The 18,307-nt window shown below is 36.5% G+C and overlaps 1 protein-coding gene across 1 annotated transcript; it reads right to left on the bottom strand.

Moving 5' to 3' along the window:
* Positions 1–6,129: 6,129 nt before the first annotated feature.
* On the bottom strand, positions 6,130–14,614 carry LOC108416633 (nuclear body protein SP140-like protein). Its single transcript, XM_037542785.1, has 11 exons — positions 14,573–14,614; positions 14,397–14,429; positions 13,691–13,745; positions 12,534–12,665; positions 12,061–12,200; positions 11,401–11,469; positions 10,758–10,885; positions 8,439–8,550; positions 8,280–8,354; positions 7,564–7,707; positions 6,130–6,500 (listed from the first exon to the last, which is right to left on the bottom strand). The coding sequence occupies exons 6-11, from the start codon at positions 11,413–11,415 to the stop codon at positions 6,420–6,422; spliced, it is 555 nt and encodes a 184-aa protein (XP_037398682.1). The 5' UTR covers positions 11,416–11,469; positions 12,061–12,200; positions 12,534–12,665; positions 13,691–13,745; positions 14,397–14,429; positions 14,573–14,614; the 3' UTR covers positions 6,130–6,419.
* Between the last annotated feature and the right edge of the window lie 3,693 nt (positions 14,615–18,307).

Here is an 18,307-nt window from a genome sequence, read left to right as displayed (position 1 = left end):
ATTCAAGTCTAGGTCTTTGTTTAGACTGCCAGCCCAAATCAGGTTTGTGACATATCCACATTGTATCCAGATCACCTGTTTTTGATCATCTTGACAGCAAAAAAACCACATGAAATCAAATATTCTCAGGAGTTAAATATTGCATCACTTAAATCCAAGATCTATCGTGCCTTTTTTAATATCTGGATATGCCCACTGGGAATTTATGTGAGCTTCAGATTTAAGCATCTGTGATCCATAGACAGGTTTCTTTAGAAGCCTAATAACTCTCATACTGTCTTCCAATGTGAAAAGATGCTAACGTTCAGAAGATCTGTGGCGTTAGAGGATAGACCCTAATTAACAAGCTCAAATGAATTCAAGCAAGGAAAACTGTCCTGTACAGTGTAATGTGATGGAATGGTTTAAAAACTCTTTTTAAAGAGGTTTTAAAGAGGTTTAAAAGTCCTTTTTTATAATGTTACCATGGGGTGAATTACTTCAATTCAGAATCAGTTCACAAGGTACTTTTAAAGGGAGAAATTAATAATTTTTTGAAAAAACAGTTTAAATTTCTGACCTACTTCAAATGTAGTCAAGCCACCAAGAAATATCTGGTGTCTGAAGTTTACTTGTTTATTGTTTAACTGGAGCTACATTGCTAATTAAGTAGTGAAAGTTGGTACACCACTACCTGTCATTTAGAAGATGCTTAAAGACTCAAAAGACCATTAATGCAAGTTTATGTTTAGAAACGTTCAGATACGACATCCTGAAGCTGTCGCTGTTATTCCACGTTAACATCTTGTGTTCATCAGTGAAAATAAGGAAAATAACCACAAAGACTGACAGCACAGAAAGAAAATAAGGATCAGATATGAATAGAATGTGAAAGATTTACTCACCTTGTACAACACCATCCGGTTATACTCATGAACAGACGTGCACACACTTTTTATTCTGCTTTTCTTCCCTCCTACATGCTGATTTTTTGTGTTTTTTTTTTTTGTTTGTTTCTACACTCCTTCAATCCTCTCACTCTCTTCCTGGTTTTGTTTTCCATGACTCAACTGAACACACCCTGGTTCCTTTCAGTTTCATTTCAATTTTCAATTCATATACAAGTCTATGTTTTTTGCATTACTTGAAATTTCCCACCCAAATACACAATAATATATTCAAACACAAATTAGAAGAGCAAATATCAGCATGATCAGATTTAAATGTTTCATTTACATCATATCTATAGCATGTTTTTATTTAATCTTCATAAGAGCTACCTCAGCCTGTGAGGTACTTACATGCTTCAGAACAATGCTGTATTACAGCCAATAAACTACTATAGGTGTAAGTTGAAAATGTTAAGTGAAATTTTTTTTTAAAAAGTTACTTACATGGTACAGAAACAATTTTCAGGGTCAATCTCAAGGAACACGGGCGGCACGGTGGTGTGGTGGGTAGTGCTGTCGCCTCACGGCAAGGAGGGCCTGGGTTCGATTCCCCAGCCGGGTGACCGGGGTCCTCTCTGTGTGGAGTTTGCATGTTCTCCCCGTGCCTGCGTGGGTTTTCTCCGGGTTCTCTGGTTTCCTACAAAAGACATGCAGTCAGGTCAATTGTGTAAAATGATCAAATTGTAAGTCGCTCTGGATAAGAGAGTCAGCCAAATGCTAATGTAATGTAACATCTCTCATTGCTGTCAAAATTCACAGATATCACCGATCAAATAGCTGTTAATATTGTATATCGGTGTAGAGTAAGGCACAGGGGAGGCCATAATTCCACTATGAGAAGTGATCTTTATTAAACACCAGTGCAGAAAGAGACAAACAGGGGCAGTCACAGGCTGGAGGTTAGGGAACCAGCCTCGTGACCGGAAGGTCGCCAGTTCGATCCGCAGAGCCGACAGCAGATGACTGAGGTGTCCTTGAGCAAGACACCTAACCCCCTAACTGCTCCCTGGGCAATGCGGATTGGGCTGCCCACCACTCTGGGCAAGTGTGCTCACTGCCCCCGTGTGTGTGTGTGTGCACGGTCACTAGAGTGTATGTGGTGTTTCATTACTTCACGGATGGGTTAAATGCAGAGTTGAAAGGACTGGAGGACGTGCACCTCCTGCCATGGCCAAGCCTCACAAGCTTCTAAAACCCAGCACTACATTATAACTAAACTTTTATTATTTTTACTGTATCATAACTTACTGTTGTTCTCCTAATTCTTTAAACATGAGAATAAATCATCAGTTTATGTTTTGCTGTCTTGTTTATGATGTTTTAATCTCATAAAATACCAGGCTTATCACATTCTAATACAGGGCTTCCCAAAGTCTGCTCTGTGGATGTTGTGTGATTTGGCCTACCAGAAACCTTCATTACCTCACTTACATATATATATATATATATATATATATATATATATATATATATATATATATATATATATATATATATATATATATATATATATATATATAAAATATTATATATACATAAATATGTTTATGTATATTTATATTTTCCTTTAGAATTCTGTAATGTGTAAAGGGTAATGTTATAAATGTATAAATATATATTTTATAGGTCAATGCCCCACAAGACAAAAGTTTTATTAAATAATAATTATTATTACTTTCCAAAATTTGAATGCTAGTGTGAATGTGTCATGAAAGTTCGGTTTTCTATGATATTGGCCCTTTAAGACTCCTTTAGGACTCATGGTTCATTTGCTAACAATGGTTTTCTATGTTTATGTGCTTATATGTGCATTTGGCTTAAGATGATATTTTGGAAAATACCAGCACAGGGTGTTAGACCAGTTTGTTGTGTGCATTATATCATATGTTTCATTACGTCCTGAAAATATTCGTAATACATTCGTAATCAAAACCTGAGACAAGACAGAACAGAGCTTGTGTGGTTTCTGTGTGAGTCAGAGTGCATGTAAAGGTAGAAACATGTTTCAATATGAGAGTGGTGAGTCATTGGCGGCCTCAGTTTATTGGTTTAAAGAACTAAGGTTTAAAGAGCCTTCATGTGATGGAAAGACTGTATACCAGTTTAAGTTTTTTTCTAGAACCTTTACATTGTGTGGAGGTATTTTACAGTTTAAAAAGCTTTTTCACCCTCACTCACCTCATTTACAAAAAACTGGTTCTCTGATGATCCATCAACTAAAAGCTTTTAATGGCCATAGCCCACCAGAGGCCCAAAGTGTTACGTCACAGCCACACCCAAGAATATCTCAGCCAGTTTGAACTGAGATCCCTGTAGTTACTAAAATAATAAGCCTTAGTATGTATTAAGACTGGGATTTTAACATTTCAGGCTTTTTACATACTAAGGCTTATTATTCAGTAGCTACAGGGACGTCAATGCAAACTAAACTTTTCAATCCAAACTGAACTTTTCTTAGGTTATAGAAATACTTTGGTCATGGTTCCACTATGGCATCACGGATAAAGACTTTATTCTATATATTGAGACAAAATACATGTAGTTTAAACAAAATCAAAAAACAGCAAATGAAAAGAATGAAAACACTTTAGAAAATGAAAAAATTGCTGATGTTTTGCCAACAATGCCATTTCCTCTTTCTTCACATCAAAGCACGTTTTCTACACATTTCCTCTCTAATGTCCTGCTAAATTTTATAAACAATTTAATTCCTTCAGTCTCCTTCAGCTTCTTTCTCTCTCTCTCTCTCTCTCTCTCTCTCTCTCTCTCTCTCTCTCTCTCTCTCATTGCCTGTGTTTATCAGATTTAAGGATTGAAAAAATTATTTATTGCTGTTTTTTTTGAACTGGCAAAAATCTTGTCACCTGACTGGCCATGGACAAACACACACACACACACACACACACACACACACACACACACACACACACACACACACACACACACCTTCTAATCTGCGTCTCCTACTGGGTCATGGGAGGTGTGGCCTAATTGAGGGAAAAAATATTGCATTATAATCAGCATAATATGATCTTTCCACTGACATCACCTAAAAATAAAATATAAAGGAAATCAACCAGCCCACCCTGCTCTCCCTGTACAGACGCAACAGACTTACAGCATGTAGTAAAACCATAAGTATATGTCAGCAGTTGAAGACATGTTCATCCTTGTTGATAACAGCAGGCAAATGTAATTTTATTTAATTCATTTTTCACTTACAGCTTTTTAAAAAAGTAAAGAAATTCTATGGAAAGTGAACATTCTAAACTTTCAGTCCTGTGTGTTTGACGTTTTGTACATCCCACATGGAGTAATCTGGCAGGATCAATGGCCAAATATAAAAAGCTTTCTTTGTCTTTTCTTTCTTGACAGCAATTTTAAATCTAGTCAGCATGTTTCCATATACAGATACAGTACAGAACCCAGAAACCACTCATCATTTATTTAAATTCAAGTCAAAAAGGCCATTATGTACATGTAATTTATTTTTCAGGAGATATTTTTGAGGAGGTTAAATATAAAATACTCCATTTGAGGTTTCCATAAAATAAGCTGTGATAAAAAGGGTGACCACATTAATAAATATCTGTTTTCTGCTTCTTTTCTTGATGCTGAAATTGAATAATATATATTTAAAGGCCTAGCTAGAGCTTTTTTTACACAGCACTGTATATTATTCAGGTTTCTCTTTTGCACCCTTACACAAATATGCACACATTCCCCTGATTCAGATACGTACATGTATCCCAGTTACAGTACCAAGTCTGAGTGAAGCAGGAGTTTACATCGTTTATGTCACTCTGGCATTATTATAGAGGATTATACTCCCTGCTACAATAACAACACATTATTTTAGCCTTTTATATTTTGAGTCAGTCACTTGGCAGATTGATTAAAAAAAAAAAACCATCAAACTACTCACCAAAATGTACAGTATCTCACAAACGTGAGTACACACCTCACATTTCTGCGAATATTTTATTTTATCTTTTTATGGGACAACACTATAGAAACTTGAAGTAGTCAGTGTACAGCTTGTACAGCAGTATAGATTTACTGTCCTCTGAAAAGAACCCGGTGCACAGCTATTAATGTCTAAATAGCTGACAAAACAAGTGAGTGCACCTCTGAGTGAACATGTCCAAATTGTGCTCAAAGTTTCATTATTTTGTGTGACCACCATTATTATCTAGCACTGATTGAACTATCTTGGGCATGGATTTTCAAGAGCTGCACTATCTTATCACAAGTTTATCTTGGTCTCGTCAGACCACAGGACATGGTTCCTGTAATCCATATTTTCAGACTGCTTGTCTTCAGCAAACTGTTTCCAGGCTTCCTTGTGTGTCAGCTTCAGAAGAGGCTTCCTTCTGGGATGACTACCAGCAGACTGAGTTGACGCATTGTGCGGCGTAGGGTCTGAGCACTGACAGGCTGATCTCCCACTTCTTCAACCTCTGCAGCAATGCTGGCAGATCTCATGCGTCTATTTTTTGAAGCCATCCTCTGGATATGACGCTGAATACGAGGACTCAAATTCTTTGGTCAAACCAGGCGAGGCCTTTTGGAACCTGTCCTGGAAAGCTGCTGTAGGACCTTGGCCACCGTGCTATAACTTAGTTTCAGGGTGTTAGCAGTCTTTTTACACTCTAGGCCAACTTGGGTGCAATGTTGAATATCCAGTGGCTAGTATGAATGAATTGTACCCAAAACACCAAATTTAACAGCCCTGCTCTCCATTCACAGCTGGAATGTTGTCCCATGAAAAGACGATAAAATATTTGCAGAATTGCGAGGGATGTGCTCACTTTTGACATTTTTGATATTTTTATTGAATATTTATTATGAATTCTGTGTAATGAATAAACAAATAACATACAGTAAGTATTTATTGACATTCATCCAGCTTGAGAGTTTATTTCAGCTGAAAATGGACCTTCTAATTATTTAAAACCTGCAAATTTGCACATGACTGTTATACTAGAGTCATTTTGTACATTTGAAGCAAGATCAGTTTTGTATGACTGAAAACATCCATCCCAGCAGTCTTCGGGAGGAAGGCAGGATACACCCTGGACAGGTCACCAGTCCATCGCAGGGCAGACAGACAGACAGACACAGTCAGTCACTCACACACTCACACCTAGGGGCAATTTAGCATGTCCAATTGGCCTGACTGCATGTCTTTGGACTGCGGGATGAAACTGGAGAACCCGGAGGAAACCCACGCAGACACGGGGAGAACACAGTGAATCAAAATATTTAAAGGTTAGTTTATCAGTGTGATAACTAAATAGGAAATTTTAAGTCAAAAGACAATAAAAAAATCTAACATGACAGTTGATACATATTGTTCAAATAAACCTCATTTCTTAACATGTGATGAAACCAACCAGGCCTGTTCCCAAACAACAGGAGGGAAATTTGAGTTGCAATGTATCCACATTCCACAAAAAAAACAAACAGGTTCCTGAGTGAGGAGAGATGCTACTCGATGTTAAAGATGGTTTTGAACTCTCTCTCAAACACCTCACTCAGCCTGGATCCCAACTTGTCAAACTTGTTGCCCTACAGACAAAGAAAAAAATATATAAACTTTTTTTAATGACTGAACGCAATAATTAACAATAATATATGGGCATCCCTGGCCAAACTGCATATTTTGCTGATGTTCAAAGGGAAAAGAGGTCAACACAATCTGCAGCAAACTATTTAAAAAAAATAACATTGTTGTAAATGTTGTTGAACACACTTTTTATTTGAGTAACATAAAAAAATAGAAAAAGAGGGATCTAAACATGAAGCTAATTTATGCCTACAAAGCAGGGGGAGGCTATAAAAAGATATCACTGTGCATTCCAGCTTGCAATTTCCACTGTCCGCAATGTTTTTAAAAAATACCAGTTAAGAGGAGCCTATGAAAGTTAAGGCAAGATCTGGAAGACCAAGAAAATCTCAGATAGAACTGCTTGTATGCTGGCCAGAATTGCAAAGCAAAACCCCCTTATGACAGCAAAGGACCTGCAAGAAGATTTAGCAGACAGAAGTGTTGGTGCACTGGAAGCGTTGCTTGCAAAAAACATGGTCCACATGGAAGAATCATTAGAAGGAAATATTACAGAAGGAAACCTCTACTGCTGTGTAGCTTCTTGCATTAGATTTAAGAGCTACCTACTCTTTCTAGGTATCAACACTGGCATTTGTTTCTGGCAATGTCTTAGCTCAAGGGTAATTTAGACTCTAACCTATTTGAGCAGATGACAAAGCATGTTTGTAAGTTGCTATAGATAAGGGAGTCTGCTAAATGCTGTAAATGTAAACTCTTTGAATGTCTTTTTTGAAATATTGAACATCATTTGAAATCTGTGGGTAGATCTTAAACATGCTGTGCATGCAAGACAGTCCAAGAATATCACATAAAACTGTAAGTGTTCTGCAGAGAAGACTGGTGAGAATTCCTAAAACACGACCAGAAAGACTCCAAGCTTTATTTTGAGGCTTTATATTAATTATGTTTATGAAATATAAATTAATTGGGCATTAATATTTGCTGAAAATGCTGTTTTAAAAACACTATTTGGCCAGGGGTGCCCAAACTTTTGCACAAACCTCTACATCATTTTCATCTCACCTTATTAAAGATGTGGCAATTGTGAAAGATAAGCCGGACGTCAGACACAAACTGGCCCAATGTTTTATACTGTTTGTTCTGCAGCTTTGTCTTCACTCTGTCCACCCACATGGGGTCAGTGATCACTCTGCTGTAGCCTGAGACCTGCATAAGAGAAACAAAGAGAGTCAACATAATACCAAGAAATACAGAGTATTTAAGTGAAAATGAATTCTCACTTCAATACAGCAGCTTTTCATCAAAATGTAGTGAAACATCCAGCTTACTTCGTTTAATTGTGTTATATGGTTGGTTGAATAGTTAATTACATTTTATTCAGTGTGCACGCTACAGTCAAATACAACATTTTGAACAGCCTTGGACAAATTTACTCTTTTGTTTTGATGTCAAAAACTGACAAAATAATAAGAACATTAAGGATATTTTTCTTGCAACAGAACAAGACTAATCACTTTCCTAACAGTAATACCGGTCAGTAACGGTATAATGGTGTGGACTGCAAGTTTAGATTTTGCACTTTCCAAAGAATTTCCCAGTTTCTGTTTTAATAAGTTATAAGCAAGAAAATATTAGTAGTAAATCATCTAGATTAGTCAGTGCTACAAGCACTGTACAGACTTTACAAAGTGAGTAAGAGTCTGAACAATGGAGAGTGTAGAGAAAGGTGAATATAAGGATACATAAATAAAAGTCTTAAGAGAAAGTGACAGTCTTACTGTTTTAGTGGGGTCTTCAATGAACACCCAGTCTATATCCTCTTTATACATATACAGCAGCAAATACTCGCAATGCTGACAAAGAATCACACAAATACACAAAATCAGAAATGCTATGTTTGAATATAAATAATTGTATGTATGTTTTTCTGTGTTTACCAGTATATACTGAGAAATGGAACTGTCCAGAGCTTCTTTTTCGGTCATCTGTCTGGGCTGCCGGCATCTCTGTTTGGTCTTCAACACACAGAAAGTGCACATCCACTTTTCTCTGCACAAACACAAAGACTTCAGTTGTGTTATTAGCACATAAAACTTGTGAAAACTTCATTTCAGTACGATATGAATTGGATGAAAAATGATCTTTCTGCATATTGCTGGGCAATATGACAATATTCTGTTGATAACAGGATAAATGATATGCTTTTGAAAAATGATTTGTCACAATATCCTTTTCTGAGCATAGCACAGATATTATCAGTAATTTAAAGAACTCTGAAGAAAATTGTCCTGTTTAACAGTAGTGAGCATGCGAGATATTTTGAAAAATCATTGAATTCACAGTTTTATGTAGGTGTTTATGTGGCTCTACTTTTAGATCTATTGTAAATTTTCAAATATGAAACATTGCGATATGTATTTTGTACCATGAAAGCATTTTCAAGTACCATGATGTTATATTTTTTGCCATATTTCCCACTACTGGGTCTGCAAATGGTCTTGTTCCGTGACAAGAAATTCTTTTTAAAATTATTTATATTTGTGCCATGTTTTTATCAGTTCATGAATTCAAAAGTGAAGGAAAAATTCAGAGGTGGAAACTCAAACCTGTTGGTACAGAATGCAAATTGAATGTAAATGTAATTCATTAAACAACTGACTGTGTGATTAGATTTAAACCGAACAACAAAAGCACAAAAACACATTCGCTATAGTTGAACTCTTTAGGTAAGATGGAAAAAAGTGGCTATTCCTGCTGTTTTATTTATTCTTCTCTGTTAATCAAGTTGTTGAATCATGTTTTTTTTTCAGTCCAACAAGTCTGAGACTTTTATACACTTTGTGTCATAAAGTATCACTTTCAAGTTGTGCTGTATCGTTACTCCAACGAAACAATAAGTGCTTGCTTAATGAGTGATCTGAGTGGCGCTCTGAGTGACCATGGACCATCGTAAAAGGAAGCATTGTACATATTTTACACAGCGATGGAGAACACAGCACACAGTTCTACACAGTAAAAGTGAAAATCTAATTTTGCCACTGCACATGGTTTAACGCTTCTGACAGGAGACTGAAATTAGAGTTTATGTGGTTAAATAACCATTTTTTAAGTTATTGTATAAAGTAATTATTGTCAGCCTGATATAAATTCTCATGATGGCACTTATTTATCAAAGTTGTACAAAAACGTTCTGCAGATTTGACCACTTTAATGATACTAACTAGTCTGTGTTATTTTATGGGTGGTGTGTTAGTAGAATAAAACCAAAGCACACTGTAATAAAATTGGACATGACAGTTGCAGCATTTGTTAATACCAATGTAATAGGTGGCCAGATATTTTTGTTGGTGGACTAGTCTCAGTTCAGCAGAGACACTGAGGTGTTTAAAAAGTCCAACAGCACTGCTGTGTCTGATCCACTCCTATCAGCGCAACACACACTCAGGCCCAATGCCATTTCTTATTTTTACCCCTACCCCTTTTTGAGTTTTTGAGTGTCACCTTGCCCCTTAGAAGTGAGTTACAAATGTGTAGTGGTTGAAATGAGACCCTCTAATAAAGAATAACATTACGTCATTAACAGGCTACAAGTGGTGCTCTTTAGATGACCTTGCCAGTCTGCAGTGATAGCAGAGGACAGCAAAGTTCAGCAGCCTCGATGATGGGCTTTAGTTACATTCAGGGAATCATTTGCCTTCAAAGGGGAGGATGTGCAATTATTTATCATACCCCACCCCTGAGGCATCAGAATGTGCTGAACCATTTAAGGTGGAACGGGAAAATCAGCTAGCTAGTTACCAAGACATCAGCATACAACTAGTGATTGTTTATGCTTGCTATGAAGAATGGGACCATAATACATTGAAACAACATTAAACAAAGATAATACAATGATTATTGTAATTTTTATACAGAGAAAATATTTGCAGTTGTTGTTTGTTTGTTCACTTGCGCAGCCAACTTGCCAGTTTACCCCCCACACCCTATTAGTGTCACTGCAGCTCTGAGAATGATCTATCCCACAAATAACACCTGCTCTGTGGTGGTCCTGTGATGGTGATGACCACTGAAGAACAGGGAGAAAGGGGGCAAACAAAATATGCACAGAAACAGTTGTAAATACAAGCAGGTGTACTTACCAAAGTGAGCGGTCAGTGTATATTGTATGTTTTAGTGGATGTGGTGTTATTAAAAGCCTCTGTAGTTATATTAATAAACTCTGTCCTGAGCAGAGCTCTAAAATCTATTTCCCTCACCCCAGTGAATCGTCCTGCACAGCCGGTACATGGCACTGATGATGGAAAGCTCTTGGACATTCATCACAGCACAGCAGGTAACCTCCCATGTTACAGATGAAGCACTCATCATCATTTGTCTCATGAAGCTGAGTACAGAACATAAAGATAAAAGAGTTGAATATTGAATAAATGCTTATTGAGGTAAATTAATTCAGGGATGATAAAAAAAATAACGGCATCAGTATCAGCAGGTTTCTGTTTAGACCTGCTTAATTTAATATATGATTCTGAAAACTAATGGTAATATTTTATTAAGGACTACCTATAATGGATCAACTTACTGTAATGGATTTAATTAAATAACTGATGTAATTAACTATAACCGATCCACTTCAATCTTAAAAGGTAATAAAAAAGCACTAATGATAACATTCTCATGTCTCATGTTCATGGTCACCTAGTAGGTGTTCCACAGGACTCTGTCCTAAACTCCCTTTCTTAGCTAACATCTTCTTACATTTTTCCACAGCATTATAGCAATAGTGATTAGGTATCAATCATCTGTGTAGCATATCATCATATTTTGATTCAGGCAAAAATGCATGTTTATAATCTAAAAATAGTGTATAGAATATGATGAAATTTGTAGAATTGGACTCACCAGATCCTGCTCCATAGTACTGCAATGACTACAACTACACCACTGGCAATGTTCCACCAGGATCTGCTTCTACAGAAGGAACATATACATGTTAGACTATATTTGTATTACTGACAAATTTAAATAAATAAAATCCCATGAACTGATGTCAGTTCCTACAAATTGTTACTGATACAGTAAACATATCCATGCATTATGTAGATTCTCTGATCTTTTCTCTAAATGTGCCAGGAGGCTGTTATAGCTGTATGCAAATATACATTACAAATCTCTTGATATGTTAAATGAATACCTTGCAACTCACTTTTCCTCCATATCTTACAGGCACAGGCAAAAAAAATGGGAATGTTTTGTTGATTTTCTAAGTGAAAATAAGTGAACACATCCTCTATGGAGAGCTCACTTCCGCACATTTTAATGCACAGTTACTTTTGATTTGCTGAATTTAACATAGTGAAGAAAGCATATTGCACAAATGTTATGGCACATTAAATATTTTAAGTTTTAGTTTCCATCATTTGACCAAAATGTAAACATTTTGACATCTCTGATAAATCTCTCTCCTGAATGTCATCTGTAGGTTAGATAAGAATGAATGGATTCATGCATTCTGCCATTTTCATTATTTCTCTCTCTCTCTCTCTCTCTCTCTCGTATTACCTCCAGCAGGTAGTTTAATGTTTTGCCATGACACTGAATATCTTTCTTCCAGTGCCCGTCTATCAGAGTTAACTCCTGCTTTACAAACTCCTCCGGAGTGAACCAGCGCTCCTCTGTGCGGATGCTTTTACTGCGTGACCCTGCAGAAGACCAACATACAGCTTTAGTGTTCAGATTAAAATAAAACCCATAAAGTTGTTGCACATATAATACATAGAATATTCTACATATTATATATATGAGATAGATTAGTATCTTTTATATATATGAGACAGATAAAGATGCTCTGATACAAGTGTGTGGGGTATACGTTAGCACTAGCATTTTAGCTCCAGTACAAAGCAAACTTCAGACATCAATCAAGTCTTGGCTGATTGACATTTGGGGTTGAATGGATAATCCGCACATTAGTTTTTTTCCCAAACCATTCCTCTAAATATCATAAGACTACACTCTGCAAAGCAGACACCTACCTGAGGCAAATCTGCATTTATATAAAACCCCATTGACAGAACCACAGCTGACCGGTAAAGTAAGAGTTTGAAACACAAATGGATGCACTGGCCCTGTGTTGTCTTCTTCTGCTTTAGCACTGGACTCTGAAACTAACAGACAGTATTGGAGCAAATCACTCACACTTGCTCTTGTACACAACCTCACATGAATCACATCATCAGAATAGCAGCAGAGAAGGACACACATAAAAAATTGACTCAATTAACTCAAAAATAGTTTCACAGTTACTGAATAATTAATAGTGTTTACTGAATAATAAGCCCTAAACAGGGTTGCACTGAATTTTGGCCACTGAAAAAATCAAAATTTTGTTTGAAAAAAGCTTTTAAAAAAGGTTAAATAAGTCTACATTGTCATTGCATTTAATAACAAAGAAAATGAGAAATAGTAATGACAAAAAACTGCTTGTCTATGTCCTGCACTGGTCATCACATAGTCATTCAAAACAGTTTGAGCAGTAGCAGATCAACAGTAAGCACTCAAACATGGTCCAGTGCATCTTTGCTCTCTACGGTCTGTAATTTACATGGTTTTAAGATTTATCTAATTTAATGAAACTCTTTGAACATCATAAGTTATATTTAGTGACACCCTGTTCTTCAGTTGGTCAGGACTCCCATGGACCCTCACAGAAGAACAGGGTAAAAGGAGCTAACAAAGTATCAGAGAAACAGATGGACTACAATTTGTAATTGTAGAACTACAAAGTGCACCTGTACAGTGAGTGGAGCTGATAAAATGGACAATGAGCGTAGAAACAAAGAGGAGGTCATAATGTTATGTCTGATCGGTGTATATGTACAGTATGATGTCTCATTACTCAAACACATCCACATCTCAGTGCTTTTAGATGAATCATAAGTAGGTGTTCGTGTTTGTCAAACATCTGTAACATGATTCTGACATAAAATCAGCTTGAGCAGGACTTCTAAAATCACAAAGTCACAACTGCACATGTCAATATTTAATATATTATCTTACTAGAATTTTTATTAAATCCAACTAATGGCCCATTTCAGTCATAATAACATTAACAAAAATGCATCAGATATGAAGTGCATACAACATAATACTTGAGTTAGTGACTTTCAGAGTAAACGATTAAGACACTAACTTGCAACATGTCTGGTACTTCCACTTGATGTGAACAGCGCTCTCTTGCATTTTGGCTAAAACGACAAACAGATGTTAATACATTGTCTCAAACTTAAGGTAAAGACACAGAATAGACTATATTGAACTAAATTTAGCTTTAAACTTTATGGTTATTACCGTCATTAGATTAAACCTGACAGTCTTTATAGTGACCTTTACAGTCTTTACAGTAACATTTACAATATTTCTAGTCTTTATAGTCATTATTGTGACCTTTACCGTCATGGGTAGTGCAGTGACCTTTAGAGTCATTAGTCACTACAGTGACCTTTACAGCAAAGCAAAGCAAAGCAAAATTTATTTATATAGTGCTTTTTACAACAGATGTTGTCACAAAGCAGCTTTACAGAACAATCAGTGTTACAGAAAGAAAAGAAAAGAAGCCGGGTCCTAATCACCAAAGGCTTGACTATACAAGTAAGTTTTTAGCCTAGACTTAAAAACTGAGGCTGTGTCTGATTCCCGAACATTAACAGGAAGATTATTCCAGAGCTGGGGGGCTTTGTAAGAGAAAGCTCTGCCCGATGATGTAACTTTATTCATTCTAGGTACAGTCGCTACACATTGAACTTTACAGTTATAAGTTACTTTAGTTACAGTCTTTATAGTCTTTACAGTGACCTGTACAGTGCTTACAGACATTATATTGACATCACTGGTCTTACCTGTCCCAGTGAGTCCCTGCCAACAGGTGAAGACTTTGGAAACCAGCAGTGTGTGGAAGAATTGAGACAAAAAACAAAGAACTGTGAGAAAAAACTTATTTCAAGCCCTAAAAAGGTTTCAGTAAGAATTTAAGACATTAACAAGAATCATTTAACACAATAAGAGACTGTAGTACCTCTTCATCCTGAATCTTCTTTTGTTTAAATGATGGAGAGGAAAGCAAGCCCCCCTACACAGTGAGAACAGTAAGAAGACTAGAATGAAGTCTCTACACTTGCATGTGTACAAAAACAAATAATGTAGCTAAATCATATGTACGTACATATGGAAAAACGGACGTTACATGGTTGCTCATTTTCTAGGTGAAAATAAGTGCATATGCGCTACAGAGAGAACGTACTCTTTATTTGCTAAATACGAGGGTAAAAAATCGATGTAAAATGTAGCCTGTGTAAAATTTCTATCAATTTTATATGTTATAATTTTATGTAATATGTTAAACTCAGCAAATAAATATGAGCATTCTTTTTCAGAAAATATCATATTTAAGTTATTTAGAATTAATAGAATTAGAATCAATTAGAATGTGAAAAAAGCATGTACTTTGACCAGGGGTGTTCAAACGTCTGCCCGTGACTGTTTATTTATTTGTACAAATTTATTAATGCTGTAATCAAACCTTCGTTTCTTTGCTTATACTGATTGAGTGTGAATTGAGTGTGTTTAGTTTGGAGTTGGTATAGACTGCAGAGGAGATGCATGGCTCACCTGCAGAGGGGTTTGTGGTGGGGGTTGATGTTGTGTGAGCATGTGTGTGTGTGTGAGAGAGAGAGAGAGAGAGAGAGAGAGAGAAAGAGAAAGAGAGAGAGAGAGAAAGAGACAGAGAGAGTTAATTAGGAATGTGTGTGTGTGTGTGTGTGTGTGTGTGTGTATATATATATATATATATGTGTATATTTCAAGTACATATATATGCAATTTAGTTACTTTTCCAGAAAAAGTAGTGGCTGTTTTTTAGCTGCTTTCGAAGCGCCATTGTCAGAATGTTTGTTTGTGAATCTCCACCTGATACACCAAAAAAACCCACCTGATAGTCTGAACAAGACACTGCACTTAATCCAACGCCATAAAGAAACACAACTGAAAAGCTTCAGAGATACAAAAAGATCACCAAAAAGTGCAACGAACAATCAATCTTACACACCCAAAGCCGTGATATCCAACAAAAATAAGACTAAAGGCAAAGTCAATCTTTCCAATCATTTCCTAACAAAAATCAACTGAAAAGTATGAGATTATAAAAAATTAAAATAAAATAAAATAAAATAAAATAAAATAACTGAAGACAAGCCAAACAATTTAAACATTTCAGCAGGATATACAGACACAGCATTCAGAGTCCTGTTAAACTTCAGTAACACTTTAGCCTCAAAATCCTCATCAGTGTCTCTGACTCTGTTTGGGGTGAGAATCAGGCCAGAATAATCGCTCCACTGCTGCAGAGCTGCTGCGGCTCCACAGCAGAGCTAGATTTCTAGGTAAAATAACACAATAATCCTCCTTTGCTGTAAAATCGTTATAACACACAGTTTTAACACAGTTTTCACAATAAATTGTCTTAAACTTAAAATCGCCACCCCTTAACGCTGAGGCTGACGCCAGACTGCTGATCACACAGCAACGCAGAGAACGAAACAGCAAAGAGAAAGAAGACAAACATCGATAATTTGGAGATGAATTGACTTCATTGCATTTATAAGCACTGAGCTGGTTTCCTCATATTTTTAATCTACAACAACTCGCTAAGCTGAAGTCGCTTCTCTTTCTCCTGCTTCTCGATCAAATTGTCCCATTCCACCTTAAATGGCGCAGCAGTACATATTATATTTATACAGTCATTACAGAGACCTTTACAGTGGTTAAAGTGACGTGGATAAAAAAAGGTAATGATGTGTTCCACTATGTGAAATTTGTTTAATGTATCTGTGGATTTGCACAAAAAGCAGCTGGCTTGGTTTGTGACTTCACCCAAACTCAGATACAGATATATTGAAACACGTTCAGACTTACTGTTGTTGAACTTTTCCCTGTGCAGTAGGCCTCCTTTATCTCCACAGCAGACTAAAAGATCCTGTTTGTTCCTGTAGTGGTCTCCCAGCCTCTTGTTCACTGAAGGGCCTGAAGAGACTATACATTAGCAGAGCCAGGTTTATGATAAACAATGCAAATGAAATGATGAGTGAAATTTTGGGTTGTGCTGTAAAACCCTGATCAAGAACTTGTCATCCCAATTGGACTTCAAGATAGATTTTTGTTTATTCTAGATAAGTGATGTAGTGCTGTGCAAAAGTCAGAAACCCCCCATTTTATAGTTATTAAATAAATGCTGTTCCTTTTTAGGAGACATTACAGAGCAGATTAGATATAAGATAATCCACGTGTATTAATCAGAGGAAAGGCAAAGAAAAATAAATGAAAAAAAAAACAGGTGTTAAATTTTTTTAAAAACTGTGGTAGAGAAAACAGGACTCTGAACATCTATTAAAACAGTCCCCATCAGATAAACAGGATGTAAAGCTTTCATCTTTTGAAATACAGGAGAAAATCAAGCTCCCCTCTTACTTGACATTAAAGCAAAAAAAAACTATAGGTGTTTCTGTCCATCCTTCCACTGTGAAAAGGCAACTCAACACCATGAATCTGAAAGGATGAGTAGCTGCCAAGAAGCCCATCCATCCATCCACTAAGCCGCTTCTCCGTCAGGGTTGCTGGAGCCTATCCCAGCAGTCTTCGGGCGGAAGGCAGGATACACCCTGGACAGGTCGCCAGTCCATCACAGGGCAGACAGACAGTCACTCACACACAGGCAATTTAGCATGTCCAATTGGCCTGACTGCACGTCTTTGGACTGTGGGAGGAAACCCACGCAGACACGGGGAGAACATGCAAACTCCACACAGAAAGGACCCTGGTTGCCCGGCCGGGGAATCGAACCCAGGCCCTCCTCGCTGTGAGGCGACAGTGCTACCCACCACGCCACCATGCCGCCCTTGCCAAGAAGCCATTAATGAGTAAAGGAAATAAACAAAAGATTGCACTAGATTGCACAGCCTTTGCACTAGAACACAGAAACTGAACATCTGAGATAAGAAGTCAGGTTTTACAGACTAATAAATCTAAATTTATGTCTGGGATTATTTGGCTCATGAGAAGCAGAAAATGCAACCAACTTCTAAGACTGAACTTTAAAGGTATTAAAAGTATCTTGCAGATTTCTTGGAAAACTGAGAGTAAGTCTACTGAAAAGAATTGCTTGTTGAGGCTGATGCTGAAAAATTAACACCATTGATGCCGACTGGAAATTAAATGAAAGGACTTTTGCACAGTACTGTATATAATAATTACTGTATTTAACAGTTCTGAATACATTATTGTTATTCAGATTGAAACACACTTATACACAATTATATGTACATTCAGTTAAATAATTATATTTGTCTATATATATATATATATATATATATATATATATATATATATATATGAATATATATAGTGCCTGTTAGCTACATTAGCCCTGTAGCTCCAGGGCAAAAGTAAAGAAGGAAATGTCAGACATCAAGCATGATATTTGTTGATCAGCTCCATTTGGAATGAACTGAAAATGGTATAAATAAATAAAATAAAATAAAAATAAAATAATAATAAAAATAAAATAAAAATAAATTTGATTCTTTTAAGTCTCCATACCACTTTTCTTTTTATTTTCCCTGAATTCCTGGGGAAAGCTGACTTACTGCATGCAGTCTCCTGATTAAAATTATGGACAGGTGACGGTCTCAGTATCATCTTTCTCTTCCTGCTGTGATTTCTTATCTTTATTTGCTCTTCTTCAGCCAGTCTGAATCTC

Source organism: Pygocentrus nattereri, chromosome 1 (genome assembly GCF_015220715.1).
Source record: "Pygocentrus nattereri isolate fPygNat1 chromosome 1, fPygNat1.pri, whole genome shotgun sequence".
Classification (NCBI taxonomy): domain Eukaryota; kingdom Metazoa; phylum Chordata; class Actinopteri; order Characiformes; family Serrasalmidae; genus Pygocentrus; species Pygocentrus nattereri.
This window is presented reverse-complemented; position numbering and strand designations above follow the sequence as displayed.